Source organism: Sorex fumeus, unplaced genomic scaffold (assembly GCF_029834395.1).
Source record: "Sorex fumeus unplaced genomic scaffold, SorFum_2.1 ptg000041l, whole genome shotgun sequence".
Lineage (NCBI taxonomy): Eukaryota > Metazoa > Chordata > Mammalia > Eulipotyphla > Soricidae > Sorex > Sorex fumeus.
This window is the reverse complement of record NW_026606098.1, coordinates 7,552,412-7,565,144: the sequence shown is the minus strand read 5'-3', so window position 1 is coordinate 7,565,144 and position 12,733 is coordinate 7,552,412. Positions and strand designations below refer to the sequence as shown.

Here is a 12,733-nt window from a genome sequence, read left to right as displayed (position 1 = left end):
TCCTCTGTCTTTCCTCCCTCTGGTCCCCTCCTCCCATGACCAAATTTGCTGAACCCAGATGGTGCTTCTCTTCCAACTCTCCCCAAACCCAATACTTTTTTTTTAAAGGAGGGGGGGTGATGGGGCTGGAGTGATAGCACAGCGGGTAGGGTGTTTACCTTGCACACCACCCGGGTTTGATTCCCAGCATCCCATATGGTCCCCCGAGCACCGCCAGGAGTTATTCCTGAGTGCATGAGCCAGGAGTAACCCATGTGCATAGCCGGGTGTGACCCAGAAAACAAAAACAAAAAACAAAAAAGGAAGGGGGGGTGCATATGCTGCTTGAGCCCATGTGCTGCTTGTGCCCACGTGGCAGAGCACATGTGGTGCCTGAGCACATGTGTCACCCAAATCTCCCCTCTTGAGATGTGTACTTTCATGCTTTCGTGTCTAATGCTAGGATTTGTGTAGGGGCTCTCTCCGCCCTTGGAGAAGCCTGTGTTCTCTCTTGAGTACATTACTCTCTCGCTCTCCTCCAAATAAAATCTATTTATTTCAAAAAAAAAAGAAAATAGAAAAAGAGGAAGGGGAGAAGAGATGGATTGTCTTTTTTTTTTTTTTTTTTTTGCTTTTTGGGTCACACCCGGTGATGCTCAAGGCTGACTCCTGGCTCTACACTCAGTAATCACTCCTGGTGGTGCTCAGGGGACCATATGAGGTGCTGGGGGAATTGAATGCGGATCCGCCGTGTGCAAGGCAAATGCCCTACCCACTGTGCTATTGCTCCAGCCCTGAGAGATTGTCTTAAGTGGGTGCCAGAACTGTGCTCTGCTGTCCACATCCCTGCCCTGCCCCCCATTTCCACTCAACTCTGTTAACCATTTACGTGCCTGTTCCTTGTAATTTTTCCTTTCCTTAGATGCCCCTGGGCCTTAGGGCTTAGGAACAATCCTCAGTAAGCTTTCTAAGAATGAAAGAAACCAGACTGAGTAGGTTTCCGGACTGCGGGGGTACAGAAATGCAGTTCCTGGGGGAGAGGGCGCTTGCCTTGCAGGCAGCTGGTCAGAGCTTAATCTCCAGCATCCCATCTGGTCCTCTTAACTTGGCCAGGAGTAAACCCTGAGCATCGCTGGATGTGGTCCTAAAAACAAACAAACAAAAAGGAACAACTGCAGCTCCAGATTACACCAGGTTCTGCCCCCACACATCTGGGGGTCCTGAGAACTAAATACCTGATCATCTCATCTGGACAGAGGAGGGGCTAGGCAGAAAAGCAAGAGTGTGTGTGTGGAGGTCATGCCCAGGACTGTGGGGATGTTTCCAGGAGTGTGTCCTTGTGCTAAGGCCATGGTGGAAGGCTATGGGTCAGGGTTGGGACAGTGGCTGCATTATCAGTGGGGCAGGGCCATCTTTCCAGTCTCCAGAGACACCAAGACTCTGGAATCAGGGTGTTGTGGAGCCAAACACCCCTGGAATCTCAGGGAGTACCCTTCCCGGCACTCATATGAACAGGGGTTCCATGTGTTCTGACTGGGGGGTGTTCTCAGGCCCTTCTCTGCCTCCTGCCTGTGTGTGTCAGGGCACTTGTCACCCCACTGGGGAAAGCTTGGTAATCCAGGATGATTTATGGGGATCCTCCCACAAGGAGCCCTGTCCCGGCAGAGGGACGGGTGGCCGGAAGCTCCAGCCCTGTGAGCAGACCAGGAGCCCCAGCCCTGTGCCACCCACCTGTTCCCAGCACGGTCCCAGCCACCCCACCCCGTTACTGCAACAACACATCATCCGGGGTTCACAGCCCCCACACTCAGCCCCTGATGAGAATAGCCATAACAAGAGGGAGAGGGGCAGCCAGGCAGGTCCTGGGGCTGCGGACCTGGGCGAGGCTCTCTGGGCCACCATTTGCCCTGCCACAGCTGAGGAGTCCATTCAAGTCCTGGTTCCCAAATGTAGGCAGGGCTTTTGTCCCCACTGCCCAAAACATACACAGACTGGAAAGCATCAGGACAAGGTTAAGTGGTCACAGCTGTGAAGGGGTGGGGTGAGAGGCGGGGTGCGAGGCGTGGTTTGAGGTGCCGAGCAGGGCCTGACCAGCCCCCAGGGGAGCATGGCATCAGGGGTCATCTGAGAAAGGGTGGGGCCAGGAAAACTGGCTTGCCCATCCACAGAGGGTAGCAGGCACCAGGATGGGGCGGAGAGATAGGACAGCGTGGAGGAGGGCGCTTCCTTTGCACACGGTTGATCGGGTTTGATCCTCAGCATCCCATATGGTGAGCTGAGCATTGACAGGAATGATTTCTTTTTTCTTTTCTTTTTTTTTTTTTTTTGCTTCTTTTGGGACCCAGCGTATGGGATGCTGGGAATCGAACCCGGGTTGGCCGCTTGCAAGGCAAATGCCCTATCCCCTGTGCTATTGCTCCAGCCCCAGGAATGACTTCTTAGAGCAGGGGTAAGCCTTGAACATCACTGGGTGTAGCCCTTCCCCGCCAAATAAAAACATCTATGTGCCACCAGCTCAGTTCTATTTCAAACACCCCACAGCCCCTCTGCGCCCCCCCCCCACCGAGCCCTGCCACTGTAGTCCAAGAAACCCCAGACACTACAGGACCTCGAGTCCACCACTGGAGAATCACCAGGCAGCATCCCCAGCTACCCTGAATTCTGTTTTGAAGACCTCAAGAAACGGGGTGTGGGGGGCTGGGGGCATGCAGTGAATGCGCATGGGGCCCAGGCAGCCCGCCCCAACCTCCAGAATCAGGTCCTGGGTTAGGCAGATTAGTGGGCTCCTAATCCGATAGCCTCCAGCTGGAGAACGGCCCACCTGCACCCCGGGAGCCATGGCTGCCCTGTTCTCAGGAAGCGTGCTGATCCGGAATAACAGTGATCAGGACGAGCTTGACACAGAGGCCGAGCTGAGCTACCGGCTGGAGAACCGGCTGGTGCTGCTGTTCTTTGGGGCCAGGGCCTGCCCACGCTGCCAGGCCTTCGTGCCCACACTCAAGGACTTCTTTGTCCGCCTCACTGATGAGTTCTATGTGCTACGGGCAGCCCAGCTGGCCCTGGTGTACATTTCCCAGGACCCCACGGAGGAGCAGCAGGACCTTTTCCTCAGGGACATGCCTGAAAAGTGGCTCTTCTTGCCCTTTGAGGACCAGCTGAGGAGGTGAGGCAGGGGAAGTCAGGGAGAGCTTCCTGGAGGAGGGGGCCTTCCTAACTAAAGCAGCATCTTTGGTATATTTGGGGACGGTTGGTCTAAGAGATTGTGGGGCACAGACTTCTACCCACAATGTAGGGCTTGTTACCGCGACACCAACCGTTGCTAAATATCAAGTCTTTGTGTCTGTACAACTGACTCCCGGGAAGTTGTGCAGGGAGCAGATTTCTGAGGGCCACTGGGATGATCTTGTCTGTCCTCCCTTTTCCTGGCCATACCTGGCTGGGATTCTGGCCTGGACTTCAGAAGGGTGGGTGGGGAGACCAATCAAGGGCTCAGGCCGCGCATGCGCCACCACGAGTCCAGCCCCGGGCCACAGGGTGTGTGTCCGGTTGGTGGGGCCAGGCACTCGGGGTGTCCAGATGTCACCCAGGAGTGGCCCTGCAGGACCCCTGAGCACTGGGAGTCCCCCCCACACTCCATTTTCCCACCCCAGAGAGGGAGTCTGGGGTTGAAGTCTCCTGAACAGGCAGGAGGACTGAGGGGAGCTCGCTGCAGCCTGGTACCCCCTGGTTGCTGCCCGGAGCTCAGCCACCTCTGGTCGCTGTGGGTGCCCGGATGGAACCGCCATCTGTCCCCCTCCACCCGGGACCAGAGGTGGAATGTCATCCCCTGAGTCCTGACCCCGACGCCCGCAGGGACCTTCGGCGCCGCTTCTCTGTGGAGCATCTGCCTACCGTGGTGGTGCTGAAGCCGGGCGGGGACGTGCTCACGCGCCACGCGGCCGAGGAGATCACGCGCCTGGGGCCCGCCTGCTTCGCCAACTGGCAGGAGGCTGCTGAGCTGCTGGACCGCAACTTCCTGCTGGCCGAGGACCTGGACGAGCCCGCGCGGCGGAGCCTGACCGAGCCGCTGCGCCGCCTCAAGTACCGCGTGCCGCGCGGGGACAGGGCGCGGGGCGCCGGGGACGGCGGGGCCCCCGGGGGTGCCCGGCCGCTGTTCTGAGACCATCGGAGGGAGAGGAGCTGGGGGGAGGACCCAGCACAGGGTGCTAGAGGGTGGGTGGTCTGAGGATGGCGCCCCAACGGGGGGCCGGGAGTCTCTGAGTCCCCCTAAGACAGCAGGTTCGGAGTCTGTGATGGGTCCCCTGAGGGAGATGGGTGTCTGGCCCTGTGCTCCAGACTGGAGAAGAGCCAGGGATGGGGGGGTGGGGACTCCCTCAGGTCTAAGCGTCCCTTCTCAGCAGCAGGGGGGCTGGTGGAGCCCAAGTTGGAGCTTCTTTCTGAAGCCCCCCTCCACTAGGACAGGGCTGGGGTGCGCACCTCTGGGAGCAGCACAGTTGGACTTGGGGTAGGGAAGGACAAGATACAGGCCAGTCACTGGGCAAATGCCCACCCACCAGAGTGGGCACCAAGAAGAGTCCCCCAGGGGGCTGGAGCAATAGCACAGTGGGTAGGGTGTTTGCCTTGCACACAGCTGACCCAAGTTCGATTCCCAGCATCCCATATGGTCCCCCGAGCACCGCCAGGAGTAATTCCTGAGTGCACAAGCTAGGAGTAACCCCTGTGCATCACCGGGTGTGACCCAAAAAGCAAAAAAAAAAAAAAAAAAGAGTCCCCCGCCCCCAGTCAGGAGTGATTCCTGGGCTCAGAGGCACGATTCCCTGGCACCTCCAAAAAAACAGAACTCTTGTGGCTGGGGTGATAGCACAGCAGGTAGGGCGTTTATCTTGCAAGGTGGTTGACCCAGGTTCGATTCCCAGCATTCCATATGATCCCCTGAGCACCACCAGGAGTAACTCCTGAGTGCAGAGCCAGGAGTAACCCCTGTGCATTGCTGGGTGTGACCAAAAAGCAAAAAAATAAATAAATAAAAATAAAACCAGAACTCACACCCACTTGGGGCCTGAGCAGTGGTACAGCGGGCAGAGCGCTTGCCTTCCAGCTGGATTTCAGCCCTGGCAACAAGTGAGGTCCCCCATGCCAGCCAAGAGTGAGCCCCGAGCACAAACCCAGGAATGAGCCCCGAGAAGAGCCAGGAGCCAGCCCTGAGATCCGCCGAGTGTGGTCCCCCACATTTCCCACCCTCTCGCCACCCTTGGGGAGGTCGCTCTGCGCAGGAGACTCCTCGCTTCGTCTTTAGCGCCGCCTGGTGGCAGAAGTGGGAGGCGCGTCCTGGGCGCGAGCCTCCCTCCCAAGGCAGCTGCTGTGGACCCGGCCTGCTCTGGGGTCCCCACGCAGGCTGTGCACCGAGGCGGCTCGTCCGGGACTGGACAGGTCCTTCCTACCTCTCATCCCTACTTGCAACGTCCGAGGAGAAAATGCAGGCGCGGGGAGTGCCGCAGCTGCCCCTGACAGACCTCCGTGTGCCCACCAGTGGATGCATCCACCGTGTGGGATGCCCGCACCGCCGCGCTGGCCAGTAACGCACAAGTGGGCTGCTGTTTTGCGAAAACGTCGGAAAGTGTCCGTCCCTATCCGGGCTGTGGTGATGATTCACGCCTGGACTCTGCTCTCAGTCCACTTTCCACTTGGACGTGTAAATAAAATAAAATAAAATAAAAATTCAGGTTTCATTTATTACTAAAAATTCAAGACCGGTGGCAGGTCTGCGGAGCAACACGGAGCAGTGACTGGGGTGTCTGCAGTGTGGGGAACCCTGCTCAGCCTTGTGCCTCCACTTTCTCCCCTATCCAGCCCTGGGCGAAGACCACCTGACACGCCAGTCCCGTTTCTTGTTTTCTTGAACAAATTTCTTAGAAAAGAAAGAGGGGTCGGAATGAAAAGACAACGGGGAGGGCGCTGGCCTTGCGCGTGGCTGACCTGGGTTCAAGCCTTGACACTGCATAGGGTCTCCCAAGCACCTCCAGGAGGGATCCCTGAGGATCAAGGATCAGAGCCAGGAGTAAGCCCTGAGCATCACCGGGTGTGTGCTCCAAAAAGAATAAAGAAATCAGCAGCCTGATGGCGCCTTCAGGCTTCCAGATACCACAAAATTGTTGCTGTGCCTTTGGTCAGACCACAAAAACTTGGGGCAAAGTTTACCAAGAAAGTAAATGGCCAAAAGTTAGGTCTGTGGGAGACACACCCACAAACCACCTCCGGCTCAGCTATATAATTGGAGGCATGGCCTCTCTGGTTCCTGATGGGACTGTTTAACGGCCATGATCCCAGAGACTCAGAAACAAATCTCGAAACCCAATGGCTTTTGGCAGAAATGTGTCTGGTCCCTGTAGTAGGTTACCGGTGCCAGGCCACCCCAGGTGGGAATAGGTTCCGTGCCTTGGCCTGTTCCCCCTGGCCTGTATGACCCGGTGGCCGTCATCCTTCAGAGGCCACTGGACAGTCAGGTTTGGGTCCGCAGTGACGATACACGCGGGGCCTCATCGGATGGGGGTGGAGTCGGTCCTTTCCTCCCCGTCCCAAGGAGACCCTGAGTCGTCGCCCACGAATGGCCTCTCTGGCTCCTGATCAAGCTGCTTAACGACCATGATCCCAGAAACTCAGAAACTAATCTCAAAACCCAGCAGCTTGTGGCAGAAATGCATCCGGACCCCGAGTGGGTTACTGTCGCCAGGACACCCCGGGGGAAAGGGTGCTGTCCCTTTCCCTCCTCCTGCTCTCCCTAGGCGGCTCAGTGGCTGCCAACCTCCAGAGGCCATTGAACAGTCAGGATTGGGCCCGAAGTGGCAAGACATGCAGGGCCTCATGGGATGGGGTTGGAACTGGCCCTTTCCTCCCTGTCCCAATGAGACTCCAAGTTGCCACCCACGAATGGCCTCTCTGTCTCCTGATCGAGCTGCTTAATGGCCATAATCTCAGAGACTCAGAAACAAATCTTAGAACCCAGCAGGTTTTGGCAGAAATTCCTCCAGATTTAATTGCCAAAATTTTGGAATTTCAAAATCACGCAGTCATTACTGCAGCCACACAACATCATATGTTATTCATAACAGCAATAGAAAACAAATTGTCAATTATTGCCTTTTCGGCAGATCTGAGTGTTGGGGTAAAATCCCAAATAATAATGGTGGGCCTGGTGTCAAAATATTGAATGTAATTAAAATAGAGAGAGAGAGAGAGTAATGTGGAAATCATCTGCCCCACAGGTAGGGGAGGGTGTGGGATGGGGTTTTTGGTGGTGGAGAATGGGCACTGGTGAAGGTACGGGTGTATCATTTTATTACCAAGACTTAAACCCGAAAGTTTTGTAACTGCTCTCATGATGATTCAATAAATAAAATTATATTTAAAAAAAGGAAGAAGAAAGAAAAAGACACAGGTAGTTGGGGAAAGAGGGTTTAAAGGAGTTTTGGGACTAGTGAGATTGTTTTTCTGAGACTTTTTTTCTTTTTTTTTCTTTTTGGGTCACACCCAGAGGTGCATAGGGGTTACTCCTGGCTTTGCATTCAGTAATTACACCTAGCGGTGCTAGGGGGAACATATGGGATGCTGGGAATCGGACCCAGGTCAGCTGCGAGCAAGGTAAACGCCCTACCCGCTGTGCTATTGCTCCAGCCCCTGGAATAGTGAAACTTCTAGTGTCCAGCCACCATGTCCTTGCACCTGGCATGGTCCCCATTTTCACCCCTTCAGGGGCTTACCTCTTACTGGCCACGCCCAACATCAAGTTAAACCAGCAGAGATCCCGCCTCGAATGCACCCCGCCCTTCAAGGCCACGCCCACATGGCCCCGCCCCCGAAACGCCCGCTCTTCGGAGCTCAGTTCCGCCAGGTTGGCCCCGCCCCCTCCCCACCACGCCCCCAGGTCCTGGAGCCCAGAGGGGGCGCCCGCAGGGTCCTGGAGCTGCGGATAAAACTTTGACCCAAGCTTTTTGAACAGAACAGCTTTTTGGTCCCGAGCGGACCGACAACATATCGAGTCTCCTGCGGCCCCGCCCCTGCCAGGTCCCCGGGAGTACCCGGACGCCCCATCAACCCTCGACAACCTTTGCTGGTCCCGGCAGGGATGCTGGCCCCGATGGTCCTGCTGGGCATCCCCGCGGCAGTGCTGGCGGCGCTGGGCGCGCAGCTGCTGTTCCAGCTGCAGGCCGGCCGCGCCGAGCTGCGGGGGTCGCGCGTTCCCCGGCTGGACCACGAGCTGGGCGCCGGCCCCGGGCTGCCCGAGGACGCGGCCGGGGCGCTGCTGCCTCTAGCCGCTGCGCTGGCCGCGTTGGCCCTCGTGCTGGGCCTCACCTGCCTGGTGCTCGCTGCGCTCTGCGGACACCTGGGCGCCGAGCTGGCGCGGGGACCCGGAGTAAGCAGGTAGGAACCTACGTCCCTGGCTGCGGCCGGTCTCCTGGGCCTTGGGTTCGGGGAACCGTCCCGCCTGCCCTCCCTCTGTCTAGAGCTCCTGGAAACCGGCCTCACATATGTGGAAACTGAGACTCAGAGAAAATCCGGGGTCAGCACCCCTTTGCTGTTCAAGGATTGTTTGGGGGACGCGGATTCTGTGCACGTCCTGAGCCCTTTTCCTCCAGCAGCCTCAGATCGGCCGCGTTCCTGTCGGACTGCCGCCCACTCAGGCACACAGCCCTCGGTCTCTTCTGCTCTGGGATCTCCATCTACCTGGCAGGTGTGTGCTGGGGTGCAGAATGTGGGGGACTCCGGGGCTGGGGTCCAGCTCCTGGCGTTGAGGCATCCTTGCTCTGGGGCACCAGGAAGATCCCCCACCGTGCCTTGGTCCCCTCCATGAACAGAATGGCCGAGAGGGTCTCATCACTGTGGAGTGGGGTCTCCACCAGTGTCGCTGTCACCACACGCCTGCAGATACTCTGGTACTCTTTCGGAGGCCAGCCCAGCACCCCCTGTTTTGGTGACTGATGGAGGAAAAGTGCCTTAAAAATGGCTTAAGAAAAAACTTGAGGGGCTGGAGCAATAGCACAGCGGGTAGGGTGTTTGCCTTGCACGCAGCCAACCTAGGTTCGATTCCCAGCATCCCATATGGTCCCCTGAGCACCGCCAGGAGTAATTCCTGAGTGCATGAACCAGGAGTAATTCCTGTGCATCGCCGGGAGTGACCCAAAAAGAAAAAAAAAAAAAAGAAAAGAAAAGAAAAGAAAAAACTTGAAACCAAACCAGGGGATGGAGACTGGAGAGAGAGCACAGGAGTTCGGGTACTGGTCTTGCATGTGGCTGACCCATAGTGCGTGCCCCCAGGCCCCGCCAGGAGTCATTCCTAACACAGAGCCAAGAGTCTGCCCTGAGCACCTCCAGGTTTGGTCCAAAAACAGGCAAATAAAAATCTATGGTCCCCAGAGCATCCCCATGAGTAAGCCCTGAGCACTGGGGGTGAGGAACCAGCACACCCCCCACCAAGGAAAACAAAAGACATCCAGATTTTTTCCAGCAGAATTGAAACTTTAAATCCCCGAATTTGAAACAGAGTAAAAAGGAGAAGCCTGTTCTGGGATGGATGCCTTTTAGGGAACATTGTCCTTACAGGACCCACCTGTCAGCTTCCCTCCTCTGCTTGGCACTGTTATTAGACACTTTCCCTCACCTGTGTGGGTCCCTCAAGGAGTCACATCACCAAGTTTCTTTGTTGATTGTTTGGTTTTTGGGTCACAGTGGGTGGTGCTCGGAGATCCTCCCAGCTGGGTGCTCAGAGGTCACTCTTGGCAGTACTTGAGGGACCGTGCAGCGCCCGAAATCTAGCTCAGCCCTCAGCCCATGAGTCAGCTCCCAACACATCACCACGTTCTTGAGACTCCTGCCCCAAGGAGTAGGTGGAGTCGGTGGGGTCCCTGAGTCATGGGGATCTGGACAGCCCCAACAAAAACCCGTTTTACAGGAAGCAGAAATTCTCAGTTGAGCCACAGAGGATGCACCATTGCTGGCCCTTGCTTGGTGCCAGGAGATAAAGACGCAAAGGCTGTGCTGACGGCTGGTGGTGTGGACTTCACTGGAATTCTGCAAAGCCTTTGCTGCTTGACTTCATATAGTGCTTTGGACAGGGGTTCTTAAAAACAAACAAAAAAAAATTTGAACGAGGCTGGAGCAACAGGGCAGAGGGTGGGGCGTTTGCCTTCATACAGCCGACCCAGGTTCCATCTCTGGAATCCCATATGTCTCCCAAACACTGCTAGATGTAATTCCTGAGTGCAGAGTCAGAAGTAAGCCCTGAGCACTGTTGGATGTGACACCCAAACAAACAAATAAAAGTAGACAAGGTGACTTGTGTATCTGAAAAGACAAGCGATCATCAGCCTGGGCTTAGGCTGCGTCTGGGGCTCCAATGAGCTTGTCAGCAGTGCTCAGGGTCACGCCTTCGCCTCCCACCCCCAAACCCTGACCGAGTTGTCCATATCACTAAGTGCTTTCAGCCCGATCCCTGCATCCACGTGCCTTTCCACGTATGGGTGAACAGTATTGGGATCAGAACAAAGTAAAAACTCAAAGAAGCTCACACTGCAACAGGGCAACGGGGTATCTGTGGCTACGCACTAAACTCCGGACATAGTCACCTCCCATTTACATTCTTTTTGAGCTCAGGTGACCTCACTTAGAAAGAATTCCCTAGCGCATCAAAGCCATCCTTTGTGGGCCTAGAGCGACAGTACGATCCCAACCTGTGTTTGATCCCGGGCACCCGTATGGTCCTCTGGCACCACCAGGAGTAATTCCTGAGTGCACAGCCAGAAGTGGCCCCTAAGTACAGCCGGTGTGATCTAAACACAAAACAAAACAAACAAAAAAACTTAAAGCTATCCTTTGACAGTCCTCCGCCCGAATCCCAGCCAAGCCCAGTGAAAGTCCCAGAGCCCAAGCACGATTCCTCGGACTGATGCTGATTGGCTGGGTGTGGGTCATGTGGTATTCCCGCACCAATCACGACTAGGAGCGAAAGCAATGCTTTGATTGGCCAAGTCAAGGGTGCTGCTGGGATGCCAGGCCCGGCGGGGGACCCAACATGCAGGGAGGAGCTGGTACCGGGTGGGTGGACGCTGCTAAAGGTACAGCTGGTCCTGATGGCCCTCGCCAATGTCATGGTTACGAAGTGACAGAGCCAGGCCGGGCCCTCGGGCTTATGGCATGAACCTGTCGTTCAGATCGGTAAACTGGGTGACAAGGTTGCTGGGACTCCCTGGGCAGGGTCTCGGCAGCCTGAGCCTGAGAAGGTCACACAGCTATGGCTGAGGGGGACCTGGGGCCGACGGCCGAGGGCCACGCGGGAATGAACGCCAGCCCTTCCTATCCCCAGCGCTGTCCATCTACGCCCTGCTGCTCTTCGAGATTGAGACCGGGGCCGCCGCCGCTGCCATCCTGGGCCTGGGTGTCCTTGTCCTCGCGGCAGCGCTGACGCTTACTCTGCGCCAGGCTGCCCGTGCCTCCCGCCACGGTCCCCAGGAGCTGTCCCCTTCGCTGCCGCCACATTGTGAAGATGACACCATCCACCCCACCGAGCGCTGCAAGGCCGGCCCTCAGGCCCCTCATCAGCAGGGTACCCACCGCCAGAACCCCTGCTCATCCTGTCCAGAACCTGGGGACCTCTTCATACCTGCCACCGTGGGGGGAGGCCAGGACACAGGCCTGCTTGCTCCCCGCTCACACCAGACTCTGCTGGCTGGCAGGGGACCGTGGGAAGGGGTCACCCTTGAGATGTGCAACATGCTAGGCCACCGGCCAGGGGGCTCAGGGAAGGACTCCACGCTCGTGTAAGCCCCGTGTCACAGACAGAGGGCTGATGTTGGGGAGCAGGAAGAGCACTCAGGAGAGACAAGTCCGGGGCTGGAGCAATAGCACAGCGGGTAGGGCGTTTGCCTTGCACGCGGCTGACCCGGGTTCAATTCCCAGCATCCCATATGGTCCCCGAGCATGGCCAGGAGTGATTCCTGAGCCAGGAGTAACCCCTGAGCATCAGCTGGGTATAACCCAAAAAGAAAAAAAAAAAAGGAGAGATAAGTCCAGATGCAGCCATTGCAGGGTCTGGAGCAAGAGTACAGCAGGTTGCTTTGCACGCAGCCGACACAGGTTCAATCCGTGGTGTCCCATGTGGTCCCATCAATAGTAATTCCTGCATGCAGAGCCAGGAGTAAACTCTTGAGCACCACCGGGTATAGCCCAAACTCCCTGTCGTGAAATTTATCAGATGCAGCCACAGTCATGGGGCAACTTAATCTCTCACTTCACAGCATCCCTGTCCACTTTGCCTCATGACACAAAGTGGCTGCCAAGGAACAAACCATCACCTCCTTATTTAGACAAATATGCAAATATGCAAGGGTCAGGGCTGGCTTGACAACTTTCATGACTTCCTGGGAGGTTTTATATCTTACTGATCAGCATAATAACTCAATTCAGGGCCGGCTGGGAGATAGACTTCTTGGGAATGAATTGACAGGTGCAAGGGTGAGGTTGGGCGGGGAGGCCAGGGCAGTGGTTTGCTCAATGTCTCTGTCCATTTCGCAGATGAGGAGATCGAGGCCAGAGAGGGGCAGTGAGTCACTGTGTTCCCTAAATACCTCTCTGCTAGTACTGAGCGTCAGAACCAGGACTCACACCCAGATCCAGGAAGCCTCTTGCTGCTGCCATCAGACCCCGCAACTCCTCCTGGCTGGAGCATTTGGAAGCTCAGCGACAGGAGCCTCAAGGCTGTACC

At 56.5% G+C, this 12,733-nt stretch overlaps 2 protein-coding genes across 3 annotated transcripts; both read left to right on the top strand.

The window, feature by feature from the left end:
• Positions 1-2,816: 2,816 nt before the first annotated feature.
• Positions 2,817-4,138, top strand: NXNL1 (nucleoredoxin like 1). Its single transcript, XM_056119673.1, has 2 exons — positions 2,817-3,142; positions 3,832-4,138. The coding sequence occupies exons 1-2, from the start codon at positions 2,817-2,819 to the stop codon at positions 4,136-4,138; spliced, it is 633 nt and encodes a 210-aa protein (XP_055975648.1).
• A 3,914-nt stretch (positions 4,139-8,052) lies between these two features.
• On the top strand, positions 8,053-12,713 carry TMEM221 (transmembrane protein 221). Of its 2 annotated transcripts, XM_056119811.1 has the most exons (4): positions 8,053-8,397; positions 8,616-8,707; positions 11,336-11,575; positions 12,544-12,713. In XM_056119811.1, the coding sequence occupies exons 1-4, from the start codon at positions 8,102-8,104 to the stop codon at positions 12,573-12,575; spliced, it is 660 nt and encodes a 219-aa protein (XP_055975786.1). In that variant the 5' UTR covers positions 8,053-8,101; the 3' UTR covers positions 12,576-12,713. The 2 variants fall into 2 exon arrangements, with proteins under 2 accessions (XP_055975786.1, XP_055975785.1); XM_056119810.1 differs by lacking the exon at positions 12,544-12,713 and having other exon boundaries at positions 11,336-11,820.
• Positions 12,714-12,733: the final 20 nt, after the last annotated feature.